Source organism: Calypte anna, chromosome 10, assembly GCF_003957555.1.
Source record: "Calypte anna isolate BGI_N300 chromosome 10, bCalAnn1_v1.p, whole genome shotgun sequence".
Classification (NCBI taxonomy): domain Eukaryota; kingdom Metazoa; phylum Chordata; class Aves; order Apodiformes; family Trochilidae; genus Calypte; species Calypte anna.
Window position 1 is genome coordinate 15,180,755 of NC_044256.1, and position 23,519 is coordinate 15,204,273.

The 23,519-nt window shown below is 41.9% G+C and overlaps 1 protein-coding gene across 2 annotated transcripts in view; it reads left to right on the top strand.

Moving 5' to 3' along the window:
• Window positions 1-23,519, top strand: part of SV2B (synaptic vesicle glycoprotein 2B) — a 63,931-nt gene that overhangs the window by 22,928 nt on the left and 17,484 nt on the right. For both annotated transcript variants that reach the window (XM_008495764.2, XM_030457359.1), the window contains exons 2-4: window positions 11,636-12,481; window positions 21,866-22,046; window positions 22,680-22,831. In XM_008495764.2, the coding sequence (XP_008493986.1) occupies window positions 11,998-12,481; window positions 21,866-22,046; window positions 22,680-22,831 (817 nt within the window). In that variant the 5' untranslated portion in view covers window positions 11,636-11,997. The remainder of the gene's footprint in view (window positions 1-11,635; window positions 12,482-21,865; window positions 22,047-22,679; window positions 22,832-23,519) is intronic.

Genomic DNA, 23,519 nt, shown 5'->3' on the forward strand with positions numbered 1-23,519 from the left:
CTTTCCTCTAACCAAACCTATCTGAGTCCTGAAAAGTGGCTGGACAGACATGCATCTTTCAAACTGTTTTCTTCCCTTTTCCACATTGTACAGAAGAATCACAGGTAAAATAGAAGAGGAAGTAGCCTGAATTCAACTCTCCTGGTATAAATTACACTGATGGCAATTTGAATTTAATTCCCATCTGTGCTGTTGTGCCCTTTCCCACAAGTATGAGTCACACTAAGCAATAAATAACAGCTAAATCCTTCTTCTGCCTCGACAGGTGATCTTCAGGGTTTTCTCCCTGCATACACACGAGTTATGGTGCTACAGGTTATGATGTATTGCAGTGATTAATTTGGGGAGATGAAGCTTTTTCATCATCAGTGTCCAACCTGAACACAGGAGTTTATGAGGCTGTTTGCAAAGCAAACACACAGCCTTCCCACTGCTGTGAAGTGGTTTGCCTAATCACTTTTTTCTTTTTTTGCCTTTTTTACTGGCTCAAGGCATCATTAGTTTCCAAGACCGGGCTGCTGTTATACCTTCTCTATCTTCCTTTCTGACCTTCCCACTCCCACTCTCTTCCTTGTCCCTCCTCCTTTGCTATATCTCATGCTCTGCTGTTGCTTCTCTCATTCTTTGGCTCCTGCTTCTTGTTTCAGTGGTTTCCTCCTTTTGTTCTCTTCCTCTTCTCTTCAGCAGAGGCATGAATGTCATAACAGAAGGCTGGGAGATGGGAGATGATGGATACAGCTGAGCTTCACAAGGCTGGGCTCAGTCAAGATACTGCCCATGCTTAAAGCTCTGTGTAAATGTGCTGCTCATGGAATGCTTGGGAAAAACCACTGCCAAGCAATCCACCTTTCCATAATGTTAGGGAGCTCACTACATGTGTTCAAATTAACCATGCTCCTCTGGTGCTGTATAGTGCACAAAATTCTGCCAGTAGCTCTTCTGAGTTGAAAACTTCTACATGGGTATAAAACATGAGTATAAAAGTAGTGTTGCTACAGATGTTGTCTAGTGTTGTTGTGAGGTCTTATGTTACTGTTAAGTCAGTGCCAACATGTTATAGTCCCTCTGGTGATTTTAGTTTGTGCATCTAGTCAATGAAAAAAAAAAAAATAAAAAAAGAAAAAGTCTATTTTTGTGATGTTTTGCAAAGGGTTCTACAAAGATCTGTGAAGCTGAGATATTCAAGGTGCAGTCTCCCAGCTAAGACAGGCTTTTGCAATTTTGCATCCTTCTTGGAAAATAAAACATCACATTTGTATATTTTTTGTATATAAAAATTTGTATATTTTGTTTGTGCTGCAGTGGTGTATTATGTGCATATGATGCACATAATGAATTTGATAACCATGTAATGGCATCTGTTGAATGATCCTGGTTGCTGCAAAGTTCAGGTCTCCTTGATATTTTATCAAGGTCCTTCTCTCACAGATTTTATACCCAAAGAAATGGTCAAACTAATCAAAATGTTGTGGAAATGTATGGAGCAAAAGCAATTGCTTCAGTATTTTCCCTGCTACATAACCTTGAAAGGAGTCTCAGAGCGAACACCTCTTTAAATCAGCTGCTGTTTGTACTTCTCCACAGGCAAGGTGAATAATGAACCACACATTTGCAATTTTGAAATCTCTTGTGGTCACAAAACATTTGTGTTGGAGTGTTTATGGGAAAAAGAAAGAGGCTAAATTTTGTTTGGGCACCACTCCTCTTGCTCAGTCTCAAGTCTTAGCACAGCAAGAACCATGCTCCTCAGACTTGATTCTTGAGCAACCCTAAAGGGAATCATAAATATCAAACCTATTAAAGAGCCTGATGGAAGCATAAGGTTGGCTGTGAGAGGCTGCAGCACAGGGGATCTCTTGGAATGAGCCTGAATTCTGGCATGGCCAGGGCCTTGGTGCACTTCATTGGAGCAGGCATGCAGCTGCCTCTGGAGACTGATGCCTGAGCATCCCTTGGCTGGTAAAAGAGCTGTTTCCAGTAGCAGGAATGGGTTCCTGCAGGGAGATCCCTCAGCCTGTGGAAATGTCTGTGCTAGGGTCCTTTTTTAACATGCTCTGATATGAGCATGTTAAGGGTTTGGTTGCTGGGAGGTTCATTACATGATTTCTCCTTCTGCCTCCAGGTTGTGGGGAGCTTTGTGGGTTCCCCAGCCCTGGGAAGGTGATCCTGGACAATAATTGATGATGCTTTTCAATACCTGAAACAACTGTATTGAAACCACCTTGGCTGCACAGAGCCAAAAGAGAGGGAGAGCTTCAGGTTTGGCAAGGCAGAAATGGAAGGACAAGAACAGAGTCCTGGGGTGGGAAGAGACACAGCAGACATTGGCACTTCTCTATTATCTAATGGCAGGAGAAGGAATGAGGTATTTAATAAAGATACTTGCTCAAATATAATCCCTTCTGAAGAAAAACAGTATTTAGAAATTACCCAGTGTCCCGTTTGCTTTCATGACTCTGTCACTGGAGCTAATCTATTCATCTCAGCCATGTATTAATGAATTAGTTAATTAAGTGGCTCATTATTTAATAACACAGATTGCAAGTGTGATGAAATAGAAGTCCCCTTTGTAGCTAGAGGCACATCTTTGCCAATAAGCCAAGCATATCTCATAGTTAATCAGGCATGTTTCTGTCTGACAGAGGCAGAATTTGCCGAACTGTAGGCAGTTTATTTGCAAGGTTATTGCTTACACTCCTCTCTGGGAGTTTGTCAGGGCCCCCAAGCCCAGTAAAGTTAGACCTAATAAGCTGTCCAAGGGCAAACACAAACAGAAATGTTCAAACTCATTAGAGGGCACCAGGGCACTATTGTTTCTGAATCAACAGTGTATTATCTATTGCAATGCTGATAGAGAGACTGGTTTCTTAATAAGAAGAAAAGCCTTGGAGACTCTAGCACTTTATCTTTAAGAAGAAAAAAATATAAAAGAAGCTGTACTGGATGTTTGGCACTGATAGGGCTTCCCAAGGTAATTTTGAGAAATCATCTTGATTTACATCTATGTTGGGACATCTGAGAGTATTCTTGGAGAGGGCTTGTGTATCCGCTCCATGTTAGGAAAAGATTTGTGGGACAGCGATGCTCACCTTCATCTTGATCATCATGTCTAAGCTAGATGAGTGTGAGGGCTGGAAGCATAGCTTGCTGCCCTACAGGAGCCCAGGGAATTTGGGACACAATTCACAGTACCTCCATTTCAGTGCTGTAGCCTTTCTCTGTCTCAGGTCATGATGTGAAAAACAAACCTAACAACTTTTCCCCACCTTGCAGGGGAACTCTGAGCACTACAAATTGCAAGTAGGATAGGAGAAAAGAGGGAATACATATCTAGGAAAGATTTAGAGGCCACGAGTATTTTCTTAGCTAAAAGGGTGTTAATCTTAGTAAGATGGACAAATTCCAGTTCAGGCATATGCATTTCTCATTTTTCTTTGGGTAAATTATCATCTCCACAAAACTCTGGCACTTGAAACCAGACACTTGTCTCCCACCAGTCTTCCTGCTGTGATTCTCCTCCATCCTCCATGGTTTTGTTCTTTTCCCCTTCATCACCTCCCTTCTGACTAAGCACTTGGTTGTGATTCTTTCCCTGCTTCTGCTCCTTGAAACAAGTCTGTTCGTTATTTATCAGCTACCATACTCTTACGCCATCTGTCTCAACTCATTATCCATATTCAGATTGTCAAGCTGACCTTTTATGGCCTTTCTCTAGAATCCTAATACATAGTCTGTCCTTCCATATAAGCTGTGTGCTGCTAAGCCATTGCTTTCCAACTCTTCCTACTAAATATTCCTTTCTATAAGTCAGGAACACCCCACTTGCTAGTCTGCATCCTTATAGAAAAGCTGTTTGTTCTGCTTGACTGATGCTTGTTCCTTGTTTCATCTGCCACACGTTCACTCTGCCAGCTTGCTGCAGCACATACAGTCTTAGATATGACCTTTAAAGCATCTGCACCAACAGAACACCAAGCTTTAAGATACAATCTCCCCTGAACAATCTGGGGGACTTTCTGTCCCCCAGTCCATAGCGTTACATGGTGAGTTACAAGCTAAGTTCATCATACAGTTACTTTGCTGGGAAAGTCACCACTAGGAGCAGTGGCAATGATCTTCTGGAAAGTAAAAATCTCCCTCAGTGCACTTGAGATGGGTTAATATGAAAAAGTGTAATCATATTAGAGCAGTACAGCCAGATGCTTATTGAATATGAATCAGTATAGTGCAATCACACAGCTGAACACTCAAACCATGTCCAGCTCTGTCCTCAAATTCATGCACTATTGCAAATGCCTCATCTTCAAACACTGTAGCTTCTCTTCACATTAAAATGTGTTGCTGTAGCAAAGTAAAACACTCCAGGACCAAATTACACAGTAGCTATTTTGTCATGGTGGAACAAAACACACATTCTACATCTATGCAGAGAGGTGTAAAACCCACAATAGAGATCAATAGAGATTATCCAGAAACTGTAGGATGATTTAAGTTCAGTAAACTCTGTAGCAGAGAATTTCAGACTCAAATGCTTTCTCTGTTAAATAATTAATCTGATCTGCTGGTAACAGGGCAGCTCTGTTTGCCCTGCATTTCTCACTGTATCAGGGCTGCATCAGCACCAATCCTTTTCCAACCTACAGTCTGGGCAAAATGAATAAATGGGTCCTGTTCCAGAGATCCCAGCAGCATCTTAGAGCAAATCAATGATTTTTACACTGAACACAGGACTTTTGCCCTACCTGTCCTACCTATTCTGCAATCATCACGTGCCATCTGTACTGCTGAAAAGCAGTTCTTTGAACCAGATGATTTCAAGTCAATGACTTTCAAATATCTTGCTCTTCTTTTAAGTCATAGCCCCTCATAAAGAAACTGTGGCACAAATAGCTTGCTAATAAGCTCCATGGAGGGTTTTTGAACCTGTGTTACATATCTATCAAATAATTTTGTAGTAATAAAAAAAAGTCTCAGGAGAAACTTGGTTTTATCCTTAGTTTTCATTTAATGCAGCACTCTCCTCTGAAGCCACAAAAAAAGACACCTTTTTATGCAGAGTTCAAAGCAAACTCTATGTAAGGCAGGCCCTGCTGCAGACTTTGATTGTTACATCCCTTGTCCAGACCCAGACAACCTCCTGTAAGTATTTGCAACCACAGTTGATTGTTGTAGCCATTAGCACATAACTTTGCCCCTGGAAACCATACATTGATGTGCCCACCTGAATAATCCTGGTCACATCCTTGGTGGTAAAGTAATTCCTTTTTGCTACCAGCTACCATATCAGTGATAAACTCATAGATCCACCTTGGTTTTTTTCTGAAGAAGAGTAGAAAAGAGAGCTAAGAAATTACATCAGGAGCTGACATTCTTCCAAATGCAAGGGGCTTGCAACCAAGGACTCAGATTGTGCCTTCTCTCAAGAATGCTTGATGTTGCAAGGTCAAATTTTATTTCCAGTCTTGTGAGGATGGTGGGAGAATGGGGGGAATCAAAAGGAATTTTTTTCCTGGTGACGTATATAGTGCTGTCTTACCTGTCTACAATTATATATAAACTTGTATCCCAAGAGCTGAGATGTATTTGCAAAAATGAGGCCAGTTCTTCAGCTGACTAAACCACATTGAGTCACTCACCAACATATATATGTAGCAGGAGGAGCCATTCTTGCTCCTGAAGCTCGACGAGCTGCTGGTCTCTTCCAGGACTCCAGCCACCACACAGCGCTTCCAGGGTAGAAGTGTAGCGGGAAGAGCCTTTCTTGCTCCAGAGGGTTGACAAGCTGCTGGCCTCTCCATGCCTCACACCAGAGTGAACTAAGGTGCCTTCTGTGGGTGTGTGTCCCACCTTTATTGGCCCCCTGGTTTTGCTCATGCCCAATAGGGGCCTGTCCTAATCAGGCACAGGTGGACTCACACCCACTCTTTGGCAACTCAAGGCACCTGGCTGACAATGTCTCTCTACATATATATGTTTTTACACATATGAAAACACCTAACTGAAAATTCCTCAGGGACTCATTTCTCATCACTCTCATCTGATGAGGGTATTTGATGGAAAGGCAAAGTAAGAAAAGAGACTTCAAAACACGTGACCTATTTTGAAATAAGCACCCTCTTAAACAGCAGTCAATAATTTTTATTGGTTTTAAATTTTTTGGGCTGAGTGATGGATGTTCCCCACAGCCCACTTCGTCAGAACTGCTTTAGAGTCCTACACTCTGAGACTTTTCTCCTTGTCTGGTTATTATTTTGGCAGTGAAAACGTGCTGTAAAAAGTCAAGAAAGAATTAGTAAGGATTAGGGCTGAGCTCTAGCAGAGATGGCCTGAGATGGGTTTATAATCCTTAGATATGAAGGCAAGAGCTGCTGTTATTACTAAGCAGTAGGTGTCATTATTTTTCACAGTTCGTGAATCAATAATATGTCAGGGTTTCCATCCTCCACTGGCCATTTCCCCCTTTAATCTTAGCATAATTTGGATCTCTAATCCCCATCCCTTCTGCTTGACTTCTGATTTCACTTGGTTTCTACCTCTCTGCACTATAAGCCCCCTCATTTCCTTTTTCTCACTTTGCTCGCATCTATATTCTCTCCAGATCTTGCTGCTTTTCCCTCTGTGGAATCATTGCCAAGAACCCAGCCTTGCCATATGTCCAAGAAAATGATGATACTGTTCAGCTCTCTTCTGGATGTTGAATCGTGTGGCTGCAGCAGCAATGTTAATACTAAAAAAAAAAAAAAAAAAAAAAAAAGAGTAATCAAGTAATCAGAGCCCAGTGGAAAAACAAAAAACCAAGAACCTTTTCTGCCACAGAGGTCAGATACATTTAACTAGCAGGAATACCTTTCTTATATTTCTCTATATAACCTTCCTAAAGATTCAACTGAGGGAATATGGAATATGGAATATTACATCAATAAGCAATTTTTGTTGACAAGAGAACCCTTAAATTTTGAAGGGAAACAAGTAAGTTTTGAGAAATGTTTCTAATAAAAAATGGATCAAGCAGCTGACATGATGGCATTTCTTAAATTAAATGTTTGTTTTTCAGTTTGAAATAAGTCTCTGGGCACCTGCTTTTTTATTTGGTGCCAATGAAAAGAACAACCTTTTATAGGATAAGAGGAAACATTTTTAATGGGCCTGATCTGAAAGTACTGTTTTTGTGAATTTTGAGGTCGAAAACTAATTTTTTAGGTACTATTTTAAAATTATTATTTATTTATAATGGTTGGAAAGAGAGAAAATTTCAAAATTCTCCTGAGGGAAAATAGCTGTCCCCATGTGCAGTTGGAAATAACACATAAATGCTAAGGAGCCAAGAGACAGACCCAAGGATTCTCAGCCTGGAGCACAGGGCTGTGTTTCAAGCACTGCAACACCAGTCTGGCAATAGAACGATCAGACCTTACTACAGTCTTTGGTCTGCCTGGTAATATTTGTGCAATTGCTGCCTGCCTGAAATCCAGGGTAGTGCTGCCATGGGAGCTCTGAGTTGTTAAGCATCTCAAAAATCTGGTCCCTCATGTGTGCAAATGGATGCTTTAATTGCATTCTCATTAAGAGGCTGAGATAAGGTTTTGTGAAGTTCCAATCTGCACAATCTCATTCCTCCTTCCAGACAGGAAAATTTCCTCTCAGGATTTTTTTTTTGGAAGTCGTCTTTGTGACTGCTGAATGTCCTAATGGCCACTGCAGGGTCTGGACATCTCCCTGTCACTGCCAGCAGAAAGCAGCTCTGGGAGTGAGGATGTTTTGCTAGAGGAGGTGTCCTTCAGGCAGAATATTTCACTGCTCTGCCATCTGTTTTACGGGGATTATTCTGGTGAACACTGAAGATCCCTTGAAAGCATTTTTACAGTATTCCTGTGCTGCTCCTTATCCTTAGCATTCATGCAGCCTCTCCCATCAGCTGTTGGCTTTCAGAGCTTTCCTTTGCTGTGCACAAGAAGGCAAGGAGAAAGCTGGGGATGCCAGCTCCCAGCCTTGGCTCTCTCCCCATGCATCCATCCCTACACCCACGGTTCCCCTGGGCTCTGTTCCCACAAAGCAACAGCCTTTCCAGAAGCACACTTGTGCCCCAAGGTTCAGTGAATTTCATATGAAATCACCTCTCCATAACTGCTCTGCTCACTCATTTGCTCTAAGGTCTGTTCCCTACTAGAGCTCAGCTCTTTAGCTGAGTATCCTGGAAATTCTTCATTCAGTGCCAGGCACCAGAAATTCACTTTTCTTCACATTCCCTTCCAGCTCTGCTGCCCTTCAGCCCACAGTTCAGCAACTGAGCAGGCCAAGCATCTCCCTCACATCCCCTGTCATAGGGTCAAAATGGTTTCTCTTATGAGTCTATCCAAGACTCTGGGTTACTATTTTACATTGCAGAGCTCAAAGGACTGAATTCCTGGCTAAGTATGCAACATCTGAGTGAAGAGTCTGGGAGGAAGTTCAGGGAAACTGTAAGGTGAAGAGTGTGTATTAAAGAGTTGCTGATAAAAAAAAGTGTGAAAGATACAGGACTAAGCAAAGAATGGTTGCTAAATCAGAGTAATTGATGAGGTACTGCTTGGCATGGAGATAGGATTATGGTGAATATCAAGCAGAATATAAAGGAAAAGCTGTAGTGCAAAAATTAGAGGGGTTGAAAAACCAAGATAATGTACTAAGAAATCAATACTGTGCTTTGGGGGATCACAAGCAAGGAAAGGAACTGTATTCTCTGGCACTTCAGCTTTTTTGGTGTCCAAAACTGAGTTTAACAAACTGCTCTGGGGAGAACCAGATTAAGAGTTTTCTTAATCCCCTCCCCTCTAGGCTTTCTCTTATGGGAGAACTACCAGTTGAAGGGGACAAAGATTATAGTAGGTATGATGGGATTTGTATATTTGTCTCAAGCTCTAATGCATCACTGTGAAGGGTAATTATAGCAATCCAAGCCTGCAATCTTTATGAGAAATCATGATTTCATGTCTAAATGCTAAATGGAGCTGTTAATATGAGTAAGTGCAGCTCAGCATGAGTGAAAGGCTGTTAAAGAACCAGGTCTAGAGTGAAGCAGTCTGTGCATATGTAGCAACTAAAGGAAACAAATAGTGTGAAGTGTCAAAATAAAGCATTTGAGATTCTCAAATTACACTTGGTTTCTGGGCACTGCCTCTTCTCCTGGGGTGATCACAGAAAGTACCCATCCTACAAGCTGATAGGGAACCCAGTGACTATTATTTGACTCAAAGATTTTTCTTAATGACACACTCTACCTGATCCAGGTGTCACTGGTCTATGAGACTCACCAGCTCACTCCATTATTTTCTATGCTGTCCCCAGTGATGCCATGTGGTAAATAACAATTTTGTGTTATCAGTGCAAGTGCATCATGCTTCAGTAGGCCTTATCTACGTTTGTCAATCTTCTTTGGTCCTGTTATTGTGGGAGGCAAAGGGCCCAGCTTCCAGCCTGGACAGCTTCTAAATAGAGAACAAAAAAAGATTTCCAGGGCTTGGTCTTCAAGAAGATACTTTTACCCTTTGAAAAAGCAGGTATAAAGCTAGGGGTCAGGTTTGTGGAGACCTGGAATCTGATCTGTTCTGACATTGCTCATTAGTGTTATCATTACTGCATTTCCTGAGATGAGTTTTCAATCCACTTTCGCAGCAACCAGAAAGGCACAAAACCAGTAAGGTCACTGTGTCTCTTGCTCCAATGTTTGAGGTTGCTTTGAAACAAAACCTGCCAACATATGACATTTAAAGACTTCCAAAACACATATTGTTCTTTTTTTGGGGTTTTTTTTTTTCCTTTTTTTCTTAAAAGGTCCTTTTGCCTTCTTTTCAAAAGAAAATATGTCTCTGTGGAACTACATTTTTAACTGCCTTGGAGAACAGAGTGTTCAGTCATGACACAAATCTTTGTGCAATCAAGAAAGTTACTTGAAGACTGGGAGGTTTTGATTTTCAAAAGTGCTCTTGAATTTTTTAACCATTAGTGGTGACACCAGCATTGAAACAAAAGCTGTGAACCCATTTCAGTGTTTCTGATGGCTGCACATTAACATATCCATTGTGGATGCAAATGTTTCTCTTTACTGCTACCTGCACTGTAGTCTCCTGATCTTTCTAACCTGATCAGAATGCCTTGGGGATTTTTTATACTTATGGGGTTCTTTTTCTTTATTGATTGCTTTTTTTTTCAGCCCTGGAAAAATACCCTGATGCCTTTTTAACTTAAAGCAAAATATATTGTGATTCAGCATAAAGAAAGGGAAGAGGAAACACGTTGAATGCAGTGACAAATGGCAGACGGGCCAGAGAAAATTAAGATGCCCCTGCAGGGCCTTCAGAGACTGCTGTGATTATATGCCATAAATATATGGGTAGCTGAAGAGAAATGCAAGGGAAGCTTTTATTAGGTTTCTTGGAGCAGTTCCCATGAGCAGCATGGACAAGGCATGACCCTGGCTACATGCAGAGAGAAGTCAAACCTCTGCTCTTCTCTGATCCTGAACATTCGGGCTGCTAAAAAACTGCAGCATCTGCAGAATGAGTGGTGCCCTTCTGAGCATTTTGTGAGAAGGCTTCACCTGAATTTCTCCTCTGAAGTCACTTTAGCTGCATGTTGCTCAAACCCATCCTGCCCACTGAATAAGATCCCAAGTGTAGAGGTAGAGCTGTCATTTACTGTGAGTGCACTTGTGGACACTTCTGTAGCTTACCAGGCTCTGTAGGTCACACCACCTGCATATATACTGACAGGTGCCTGCCTTTCTCACTCCATAGCTCATTGCACTTCATTTTGTCAAGTATCTCAAGGTGAAGTCCACATTTTGTGCATGTCTGTGCTGTGCTGGCTCCTCCAGCAGGATTGTACTCAGTTTCCCACAACTCCCCTTTCAGACTCCTTGACTACAGCTGAGAATGCAGGAGAAGGCTGGAGAGGCAGCTGGCTGAAAACCGCTTGAAAAATAATGGAAATCAGGTGTCCAAAATGAGAATGTGTTTAGCTGCAGTTTGGCTTCCCTTGGTTTTCCCTGCAGAGAGCTCTGGTTCTGTATTAGCTTTGGTTTTTTTGCTCTCTCTGAAAACCACCCTCTGATAATAAGGGAAGAACAGAGCTTGGTGTAACTTTCGGTCACTTTATCTTGGCAGTCACTGTTTGTACATCTGTCATACAGATGCAGAGACACCAGAGGGGGAAAAAAAAAAAGAAAAGCCTTTAAATAAAATTAAGTTTGGAGTCTGGATGAAAAAGAAGAGCATATTTTGTGTCATTATGATGTTGGCCAGTTGTAGGTAACAGGGAGGAGCGTGCTCTGTCTAGATGGAAAGAAACATTTTTAGCAACCTGAGAGTTCTGTTCCAGCAACCCAGTTCTGTTCTGCTCCCTGCATGTGGGAGGTAGGACTTTTGGGAATGACAGAGATGGGGACCACACATTACTTTACATTCTAGTTAGGTTCTCACTTAACTTGGTAATTTCTAATGCTCTTTTTTTGTTCTGTCTTTGGGGTTTGATGATGCAAAAATATTCTTCTAAAACATTTATTTCTGCAATGGAAAATTGTGCATTTAAATTCCTGGGTATTAAACAAATGTGTGTGTATGTTACTGCTGTCTCATGGCTGTCTTTTTCTCTTTCTCAGGATATGAACTTCACCACCACAATGAATCAGGAAAAACCTGTCAAATCCTCCTAGCTCCCTGGTTGTGCCATTTGCTGTTCCCCAGGGAGCAGCTCTTCCCACCCAAAGCACAGAAAAAGCCAGCAAGTCACAAATGACAGCTGAGAAGTGAAGCATTATCAAAAGCTGGGTGAGACTCTGTCAGAGACAAACTTTATATAGTAATTCTCCATTTTGAGTCTGGGAAGCTGTGTATCTCCTCAATTCCAAAGAACAGAGAGCAGACATGTTCAAATAACCAATACCAGAACTTGCACACATTGATACATATATAACATCACCTCCACACAGTGATCTGCAGCATTTAGAATTCTGCATTCAGAATGGATGGTGGATATAGAAACACAAACCAAGTCTCAGATGACTACAGGTACCAGGATGGTAACTACGAGGCACCCAACGATGGCTACTATCGGGGTGGCAATGAGCCTGCCCATGAAGAAGATGCCCAGAGTGATGTTACAGAAGGCCATGATGAAGATGATGAGGTCTATGAGGGAGAGTACCAAGGAATCCCACACCCTGATGACATCAAAGAGAAGCAGAAGAAGCGAGCTCCTGCCATGGATGATGAATACAGAGACCGTGCTGACCTTATGGCAGAGAGGATGGAGGATGAGGAGCAGCTGGCCCACCAGTATGAGAACATCATTGAGGAGTGTGGCCATGGACGCTTCCAGTGGATTCTCTTCTTTGTTTTAGGGTTGGCACTGATGGCAGATGGGGTGGAGCTGTTTGTGGTTGGATTTGTTCTTCCCAGTGCTGAGAAGGATATGTGCTTATCCAGTTCGAACAAAGGGATGCTAGGTAAGTGCCCAAGTGCAGACAGGTTTGCATGGTGCTGAGAAGGCAGATACTCAAAAGTGGCAGAACTGCACCACCTTTGGAGTGTTCTGTGGTCCCAATTTATTGGTCACTGCAGGCTGGATCTGAACAAGGCAGCTCAAAGGCAGCAGGTCCAAGGGTTAAATCTATAGGGGTGTTCCGGGACAAATAAGTGGAAAGTTGAAGTTGTCTTTTCCTACTTGAGAATCTGGGGACTCAGATTTCAATGCTTTTAGAAATTAGAAATTAAGTTGTAATGAGAAGTCCACAATGTAGAACCACCCCAGCAGCATAGATATTAAAACTGGTGGTCTGTTTGTACTGGACCATTTACTTGATTGTTACACTGTGGCTTCTGATGCTGCCCTGCTCTCCAAAATTTTCCACTTTGTCCAGGTTCCCCTTTTCTTCATCCACTTCACTGTAATGTCTTGGACAGAGCAGTTTGCTAACATGTACAGAGTCAGGAGTGGTTGATGGAGTTTTCTTAGGACTCTGGAATGGAATTGGGGATTAAAGGCTGAAGGTACAGGCAACGTACCCTTTGCAGCAGCATTGTCATCTCCCCATGGTCAAAATACAAAGGCTTAGTTAATGTGAGAGACACTGGGTGGAAATGTTTGAATGAAAATTTTTTTTCCTTGCAAATTATAAGCCAAAGTCATCAAAGTCTCTCAGATCTCCAAGAATCAGGAAAGCATCCAGCATGGCCAGTGAGAAACAGCTGTGCAATCGTACTGCACATCTGGAAGGAAAATAAAATAGCTCTTGGAAATACTGCTTTTGGAAAGGGATGGTGTGTCTGGGAATGTGTGCTGGGGTTGTAGGGTGACCATCAGGGTTCATACACTGGTCCAGAAGCCCTGCCTGATGCAAGGAAAATGCAGATTTAGATCAGCTCCCAGGCTCTGACTCCATTACTGCTGCATATTTCATGTAACAAAGGTGACAGATTATTATCCTTTCATAAACCTCTCACCTTGGTGTACTGAGATCCTAGATATTTTTATTTTCTGTTTCTTTGTCTTCTTTTTTATTTCTTTTAACTTGAGAATTAGGATGTTCTTTTCCATTGTTAGCTAGTTTTGTACTTAATTTTGTGCCTTAAAGGGTTTGCTAACCTTTTTTGCTTCACAAACCACTTAAAATACCTAGCTCAAAATATCTCAGGTAAGATTTCTAAAACCAAATCAGTCACAATTGATTCCCAGTTTCAAAGGGACTTCTGAATTCACCAGCTCCCTATGGGACACCAGGCTTAGTGTCTTCTCAGCAATGAGACCTTTTTTGAAAAGCAGGTCATTTATTTTGGTGACTGTATCAAAGATGACCCCATAAATATCTGCCTCCACAGATCTCAAGCTCTGACAGGCACCTGAGTCAGAAAACTTCAAATGTCACCAGAAAATCTATCTTTAAAATATTTCTGGCCCAGCCACAGTTAAAATGAACAAGAAATTTCCCTAGAGAGCTCATTCTGTTTTTTCCAACTCAGTATTTGCAAGACTGAAAGTTCAGAGTGTTCTGGTAAGCTCTGAATAAGCAAGGAAATATTTGGGTCCATATCTACTGCCATTTCCAGCCTCCTGCACATAAATCAAGCTAATCTAATTGATAATCAGTAGATCACTCTTTTCTCTTCTTTCCCTGCCCATTTTTAAAGACAGCTGATGAGAACTTGGTTTTGCAAAACAATTTCCCCTGCCCATAGCTTGTTTGTTTTCAGGATCTGTTGTCAAAGCTTGTTCTGTGGCTCACATATGAGGGGAAAAAAGATTCTTCCGAAAACCAATAGAAGTTGATTCCTCTTGGTTTGAGGCAGGGAGGGAAGTGGATAGTTATGGTAGCTGTTGGTGACTGGTGTTGTACATGAGGTAGATTTTATTTAGTCCATCCTATTTGTTAATAACTAGATAAAAAAATACCTCTGAGCCTCCAACACGTGCTTATTGTTCTTGGAGTCTCCATTCCTCTGACAGTCTGTGGGTTGTGCTATTGAAAAAGGATCTTGCTAATACTTAGGGTTCAATAAGACTTACAGGTTGATTTGGTGGCTGCCTCTTACCTTATACCCAATATCCAATAGATGTCTACAAATGAACTTGGGTTTATTCCTAAGTGATTGCTCTTCTCAACACATTTTTGCTGAGGAAACATAATCAGGTTATCTCAGGTCGAGCTGCTGATGTTTAAGCACACGAGGAGGTCTCAGGCCTAACAAGAGAGGCCAGAAGGGAAATAATGAGAAATAGGCCACAGAAGTAATCAAACTCTCACACAAAAAGGAAGGAACAATCAGGAGAGGTAAAGTAGATGCCCCCTAAAGACCAATCTGATGAATTTCAGCTTCTGCTAAACAGACTTTTTGCAATAAATACCCTGCATATTGCAAATTTTTCCTCCCTCAGAAAGCAAGCATGGAAAAATATCAAGGAAATTATGGCCAAATTATGTAAAAATTACAAATAAACAGATGCCCACAGTGTTTCATGAAAAGTGTGAAATGGATATGACACATCTTAGAAAACGTTTACATTTTGTTCTGAAAATAAACATCTCACCATCAGATCCAAACTAACAGCTATTTTAGCTCTAAATACCCCTAGTGGAGCAAAACACATATTTGGAGTTTTTATGTTATGTGAAAGGCTATTTTGAAGATGATTACAGGGGAATGAAAAGAAAAAAAATCAAAACCAACTGTACATACTTGAGCTGCTTAATTCCAACAGCTTTTAATACTCATTAAGAATAAGTTGGGTAACTTGCAACAACATTATTTTTATGTATTCATTTAATCGATCTGCTTTGCTGATCTTTCAGCAGCAGTAGACATAATAATAATAAATTTCTTAAATTTACTGAAACAGGATATTCATTCTCAGTGTAATAAATTCTGTGAGAGGCAGAATTTTGTTTACTTACTAAGGATAATCATATAAAGTCATAAAACTTCTATTTATTTACTCGTTGAAAGACACAGAGTAGCATTATTTGGAGAAATATCATATAAATTTATACCTTCGAGTGCTTTTAATCACCTCTCAGAGGACTAAATATTTATTTGAAAGTGTAAAGCTGTAGAGCAATAAATACAGAGCAAGTATAAAAGATGGAGCCATAGCAGTGTTTCAAAATTTCACATCCTGCATACAAAAAACTCAGGGCACAGATAGAGCCTGAGACTTCCCAGAGCTGCAGCTGTGTTATCATCGTTTCACAGGTCAGTAAACTGAGACAAGAAAAAATTTAAGGGCTTTGCTTATAACTGCAAAACACCCACACCAACACTGAGAATAAAATTGGTCTTTCAGGCACATAGCTCCCTTTTTCTTTTTATGATTTAATAATATTTGAAGAAGGGTATCATCTTACAGACTCTTAACCTTGCAATGTTAGATAAAAAGAAATATAAAAATATTCTGTTAATGATTATGCAGTTATGGAGTAATTCAAGCATGGCTGTGGGACTCAGATTAAATAGGATGTGTAGCAATATCCTTGCATCTAGTTCTGTGAAGAGGATGTTTTATTATCAGCAGCTGAGACAAAATCTGGCCTCAGCTTCTCATTGACCTGAATTCACCTGATATGACAGTAAATCCTAATCCCCTCAACAGAGCTCAGTGGCTTTCCTCCATTCCTTTTATTTTTTATTTTTTTTCTCTGGATAAGTGCAGATGAGCCCAGCCATAGCTCCCCTTCTCTGATATGGGCTATGCCTGCCTGTTTTACACGTCCAAGGCCACGGACCTCAACATGATAGCTGGAAAAACCCTGATGAGACTTCCCATGCCCACAGCATGAGCATCAAGCATGAGTTCTTGGCTGCAAATTTCCTCTTGAGCAGAAATTCTTCTGCAGCCCAAGACCCAGCATCAGGCCAAGCAGCAGGGACATGTCAGGGGAAGGAAGGGGTTTTTTTGTTATTCAGGAACACCCCACACCTTGTGCAGCTCTGGTGTGTGGATGGTTAATGTCTTCCCATTTCTGAACACTGTGGGAATTTCATCTGTGGAGTGTCAGCACCAGCAGGCTTGCATTTAGCAGCAAGGGATTTGTTTGGCTTCCTCTGGTGAAAACTTTGCTTTAGCAGAGGGGTTGGGTAGGGGGAACCAGATGGTCCCATGAATGTTGTGGTGATGGACAAGTCCTGTGGGGAGACTGTGAAGCTGGACGAGTGTAAACAGGCAAACAGCCACCCCCGCCGTGCTGGCAGCTCTGGCTGCCTCGGTGGGGCTGCATCAGAGAGCTCATGGATTCAAGCATCCACCTTTGGCTTTAATGTGCAGAATCCCCTCAGTCTCAGCAGCCAGATTTGCCTGATACCCACTTCCAGATCTCCAAAATCAGAAAATCACCTCTCACATGAGTGATCCATTTCTCTGCAGAGCCAGTATCTGTAGATGAAGTCTCTCAGTTTGGACTTAATCAAGAAGGCAATAAGACTGCCCTTTCATTTGATTTCCTTTTACAAGGTCAAGAAGATTAATGTGGAAAGCACTAATAAGCCAACAAGGAACAGCAGATTAAAAATTTCAGGAATAAAGGGGAAAAAGGCCACTGAGCTCTCTATTCATCCTCCGGTGACACCATCCCCTGCCTGGGACATCGCTCGAGCCCAGGACAGTCAGGACTTCCAAGGACTTCCACTGATTTATTCCTCTCTTTAATTTCCTTACACACCATTGGATCCTGTGCCTTGCCACATCCATCTTCCTAATTATCTAGACCACACTCATGAAATTTTGTTTCCATGAAGTGCATCCTTATCTAACAGATTCTACACTGGTAACAGAGTTTGGATTTCATTTTTATTGCAGTTTGAATTGCAATATATATAATGTCCTAATCCTTTTGGGTTATTTAAATGCTTTCCCCTTTCAAAAGCCTTCTCTTCCACATTCCTGTGCTTACTGCCTGCATGCAGGTCTTTTAGCAGAGGTGACACAACCTTGCACCTGGGCCCAGGCAGCCTCCACATCTTCCTGACAACCCCAAGGACTCTGGAACAGATTCTTCTCATTGAGCTGTTGTGGTTTTTTCTGCTGAAATGTTCTATTTATGCCCCAAGTCCTTGTCCTGACTCAAAGTGGATTATTTACTGATGTGCCCAATTTTTAAGAATTTTAGTCCCATTAACTGTTAATGAAAGTTCTTGCTTGTGATGGAAGTTGACTTTTTTGTTTTCCTTCTGAAACCCTTACTTCTAATTATATTGAAATAACAAAAAGACAATTTAGCACACATACCCATATACTGTATCCACCTTTCTTTATTCCTAAAAGTTCAGCTTTTAAATAAAAATTCCTGTCTAACATGGAGCACACAACTTCAATGAAGACTAATGAATTTGTTAATAACAAAATACTGTATATGTTACCTCTTTTCTAGTAGAAATAAGTCCAGTCAGGGGTCACACATTTTTCTTATAACTTCAGGACTGGGTGAGCCATAACTCAAAATGTATGCTCAGAATTCCTGCTCATTGGTTTTCCACTAATTTTATGTGTGGCTACTGCAGACTTCCCCACAGGAATTCATTATACTCCATTGCTTGTGAAATAGTCTGTGAATACAGCTTATTCTGAGCTGCCATTAACATTTCACCTAACTATTGTCTGTGTTAATTTGGAATCTGAACTCTCCAAGCAATCTAGAATTGTGTGGCTTGAAGAAAAGATCTGAAGTCACGTAAGTGGTACAGACCATTGTGATGTTCTCTGCTTGGTGTGCAGCACACAGCAGAAGATATACCATTTAGTGATCACTTTTCTTGGTTCTTCTCCTTAAAATTTGAGTTTTCTTGAAAAGAACTGGATCTTTTTCAGAGATAACCACCACTGTGTTGTCCAGAAGACTTTTTCTCTTGCACAGAGACTGTATTAGTGACTACTCCACTCCTCCCTGGGTCCCTGCCACTTTCTTGTTAATGCATTCTGCAAACCCTGATGCTGTTCCTCACCTTTTGTCCCTAGATCCATCACCTGACAATGTTTTAAAGCAGCTGCCCCAGAAGTATTAATGATATTGGCCAGAACATAGAGTCTTCCAAAAGTGACCTCTCCATCATAGCGAAGTGTCCTTTGATTTTGTTTCAGACTGATGGAAACTTGAATCCTCCCCTCAGAAAATGGCCAAGCAGACAGTTTCTGGTCGTTCTTGAGGTTTCTTTTACACACAGTTTTAAATTTCTAATGGACAATTCATGCATTGGTTTATCACAAAGAATAATCAATTGAAGCTGCAACTTCTAAGTGAGTTTGTGCTGTGTTTTACCCTGCTCACTGTTTGATGGATGCTGTGCTGCAGAGATATAATCATCCCTTCCATCACATGTTTGTGCTCCTCAGGCAGAATCTGCAGGGATTTCCCCAGAAAAACAGCTCCACTCCATTTCTTGATGCCTGGTTTCAAACACTACCACATCCCATGCCAAGTCCGCTCTTCCCATGGACAGAGAGCTGGCTGCCCTGTCACAAGGCAGTACTTGGCTACAATAAAACTCCAGCTAGAAGACAGTAACAACCTCTTCCACCTTCTTCTGACCTGGGATGTTTTCTGTTTTTAAGAGGATTTGGATGAACATCAGATATTCAGGGATTTTCTCTGGGGAAAAAAAAAAAAAACAAACAACAAAACAAAAAACCAACAAACCAAATGAAGAAAACACACCAAAACTCTGGTGGATCATTTTATCTTCCACCTGGGGCTCTGGCAGAGTGGGCTGAGTGGTGCTGTGAGCTGCTTGTGGGGTGCTGGCAGGGCTCAGGGTCAGATGGGTGGCTGTGATGCAACAAGGAGAAGGTGCAGGGCACATCATCACCTCTGTCTCCTGGCTGCAAGCAGGGCTGCTCCTTTAATTGCAGCTCAAGAGCCAGGGCAAAAGCATTAAGCCTTAGATCACTGCATGAAGTTTCTCCCTTCAGAATGATTGTGGACTGGAAGAGTCTTCTGGCTCAGGTCTCCTTTGTAATTTACTCTTCAGCAAACAAGCTGGAAACCAAAGTTAATAGAGAAAGAGATTCCAGATTCTCACCTTTACACACCTCCAGATCACCTCACCAGGACAGCTCGGGCCAGGAGGGTAGGGCAGGGAGTGTGGGTGTCGACTGCACAGAGCCACAAGCTTCTGGTGGAGGTACAATTGTGACAGCAAAATCCTGCTCCTCGATTCTGGTACAAAGATGAGTAAGGGGCAAGAAGTGATTCTTTGCCTTCAACACTGGGAATTCTGATTTCCCATTAGAGATTATGTGGATAGAAAAGAAAGCGGAACTGTTCACTGAGAGGTGACCCTGATGCCTTGCTATGGAACTGGGAAACTTCAGAAGTCTGAACTTTTCTCCTTCTGGTAAGCTTGAGACAAACATCCTTCAAATGCTGGAGTGGCTCTCTGCTGCATAGCTTTTAATAGAGTAATGCATTCCAAAACAAGTGCATGCATTCACAACTGAAAGACAGAATCAGCTGCCAAAAAACTGTCTGCACTAGTCCTTAGCTAGCTCTATGAGATGGCTCAGGACAGCTCTCAGCCACCAGACTGATCATCTGGTTTAAAAATTAACAAATTGCAAAAACAGTCATCATTGCCTTGATTACCAAGTGATGTGTTTGACAGAACAGGTGCTGGGGAAGATGTTTGCTCTCAAAAGATGAGAACACTTGGTTCAGGGTCAGGATTGATCCTCCAAAGGGATGTTCTTCAACCATGCCTGAAAAATGTTTATTTTAGCTGCATTTCTTCATTCAGTGAAGAGGAATGTTTCTTATTAAGGAGGAATATTTACTTGCTCAGCATCCTTTGCCTTCACAGGCTAAGACAGCCTGTCTCCTTTTGGCCTCATCTGGGTTTTTTCAGGGGAGCCTTGGAGACATGTGCTCCTCCCTGGTCCCTTCCATCCTTCCATCTTTCCTGGCTCAAAAGGATGGACAGAGATTTGTTCAGAGACAAGCCTGAAACAAAAATCTGTAGCCCAGAGGCCAAAATAGCCTTCAAAGACCTGGCCCATATGCTGCCAGCTGCTGTACTGATCATTTCCCAGACATTATTCCTTAACAGCACTGCAAACCATTTCTCTCTTGCTGATCAATGTTTTCAACCCTCCAGCACTGATTTCTATTAGATTTTAAATGCTTAATATCTCAACCTTCTCTCCTATCATAACTCCTGCAGAATTTTGCCAGCAAAAGGACCACAGCTTGTGGTTCTTCCTAGGACTATTGCTTACTGAAGTCTCTACATTTGGAAAGTAAATAAAATACATGAAAAAAATTATTCCTAGACCTTGGAACACTATTAATTAGTGCTATTTACTCTTCTATGTGCATAAAGGAAAAGGCAATAATTAGAGTGGCCCTTCTGGTGGCAGTGTCAGTACAAGAGGCAAGGATGTCTGAGGGGTTTTTAGGCCAGAGTTACAAGCACAGGGTGAGCTGGGTTCAGGGACTCTAACTGGAAAAGAAAACCATTCTTTCCTGTTCAGTGTGGCATTAACCCCAGTCACATAAGCTGTCTTTTGAGGACTCCATAGTAGATCTAATGAAGTAAAGTAAAAAAAAAATCTTTTTCTTAAAAATAACTACATAGAGTTATTAACTCTGTAGAGCATATTGTCAAGACAAGCAGTAGGTTCTCCCTTTTGAAATTTTCAGATCAAGACTGTACTCTTTTCTGTAAGCTGTCCTGCAGTTAGGTGCAAGATTTTGGCTCAGTAGTGATGGAAGAAGCTGTGCTACAAGGTCAGTCTTGGTAACAGACTGTTTCAGACAAAGCTAGGGAAAGCAGAGAGTGGAAAAGATACGCTGCAAAGGAAGTGTGGGCAGGGTAGGTAACCTGCAAAAAGATTTCTTGATGCTTTAGCAGTCTCTCTGCTGTCACAGTTTTCTGAGCAGCAAGCAGAGTGAGCCTCCTCCCTACACATCCTCAGTCCCATTGTGCTTGGGGGGGCGGGGGAGTGAAGGCATCAGACTTGTGCACAGTGTTAGTGGCACATAGCTGGGACATGTGCATCCTAAGCTGCTTATGTCTGGCCATGGCTTACGTGCAGGGGGTGTGTGAGCAGCAAGGTTGGGAAAGAAAGATGTGGAGCTGATGAAATGAGGTTGTGACTATGTTGCATGATGCAGTGCAGGAGAGAGTGGTGTGCACTCTTGGACAGAAGATAGAGAAACTGAGCACCAACTATGGAGAGTGCTTCTGGCACCTGAGAGTGATCATTCTAGGAGAGATGGAGGTATCTCTGCTTTATAGGGTAGCATACCAGGTCAACATCAGCTGCCATATAGGTGCTTTAAAAGCTGCTTCTATACTGCATATGTTTGTATACAGCTACCAAACTCACAGCCTCTCTGTCTCTCTTCTAGGCTTGATAGTCTACTTAGGAATGATGGTGGGGGCTGTCATGCTGGGTGGCCTTGCTGATAAACTGGGAAGAAGGAAATGCCTCATCATATCACTTGCAATCAATGCTGCCTTTGCACTCCTCTCCTCCTTTGTCCAGGGATATGGATTCTTCCTCTTCTGCCGCCTTATCTCGGGCCTCGGGTGGGTAATGGGGGAACCTGTCCCATGTCCTGGAGGAATCCCATCACAGCTTGGCTCTTTGGGTGTGTGGGGTGGGAGAAAGAAAACTGCTCCAGGGATGTATCTCTGGTACCCATCTGGGATGGCACTGCTGTTTACCACGTGTGATCATGTTACCTCACTCTCATGACCCTTGAAGTATTAGCAGTGAGGAGGTTTGGTCATTGACATTCTTCTGACCCTGACCAAACTGTGAAGAAATGTGAGTGATAATGGTAAATGCCCACTTCATTTTACAATCCTGAGTGCCAGGGCCTCCAATGAGACCCTCAGTCATTCCCATTGTGGACTTCAGTTTGCCTCCCTCAAATGAGTGATGACAAAAAGAAAGCTGTCTAGAGGAAGAGCAGGGCACTACACTGCCTTCATATAAACTCTGTAGGAAATTCATCTTTCAGAGCATGAGAGAGATCTTATCTTCTATGTTTAAGACCAGTCCAGCCAAAGAGAGATTTGCATTTTTCCCCACAGTCTGACTTTTGTGCAGCATGTCTGTGAGTGTGACCTTCTCTGTATGTTCCACAGTTACTACAAAGACATTTAAGAAGACTCTAATTCTTCCCATGTGTTTTGTTTTTTTTTTTCCCTCCTCAGTATTGGGGGATCTCTCCCCATCGTGTTTGCCTATTTCTCTGAATTCCTGTCTCGGGAGAAGAGGGGGGAACATCTGAGCTGGCTTTGCATGTTCTGGATGATCGGGGGCATTTTTGCTTCAGCAATGGCTTGGAGCATCATCCCACATTACGGTAATTCTGTTGTGCTATTGACTTTTGACAACATCACATTCCTGCATCACTACACCACCCCAAAACCCCACAGAGGTAACATTAGTCAAACCTTACACGTTCCAGCAGAAACAGTGCTGAAAATAATAGAAACCTGAAGCACACACAAAAACTCTGATAAATTGACTGCATGATGGATTGACTGGTACAAAAGCTGTAAATAAGACTGATGAAGGCTTTGCATCAAAAGCTTCAAGTACACCCCTTGAATTATATTGCCAAAGCCTGAGCTCTTAATCAAAATGTTGGTGTGTACAGGGAAAACTGGACTGAGATTATGTTGCAAAAATTCATCCAGTTATCAAAAATAAGTAACTTTAATCAGAGTATTACTGGGTGCTAGGAGTGATAGCAGTGAGCACAGCACTTTTCCTTTTCCTTAGCCAGGGGTTGTGTCAACATTCCTGGGGCTGTGTTTCTGCTGACACATCTGCCCATGGTGCCATGAGCTGGAGTCACATCTGGCTTCACCTAACTGGGAAAAGCAGTGAAATGGGTTCCCTCCCCAGAACTGGAAATAGGAGGAAAAAAAAAGTAGATGGGTAGACTCTGAAACATATTTGTGCTTTGAGGAGCAAAAATCTGCACATCACGTGGTATTCCTGATAGCTCATGTGTATATCTTAGGAAAACATCAGAAGCAAATACC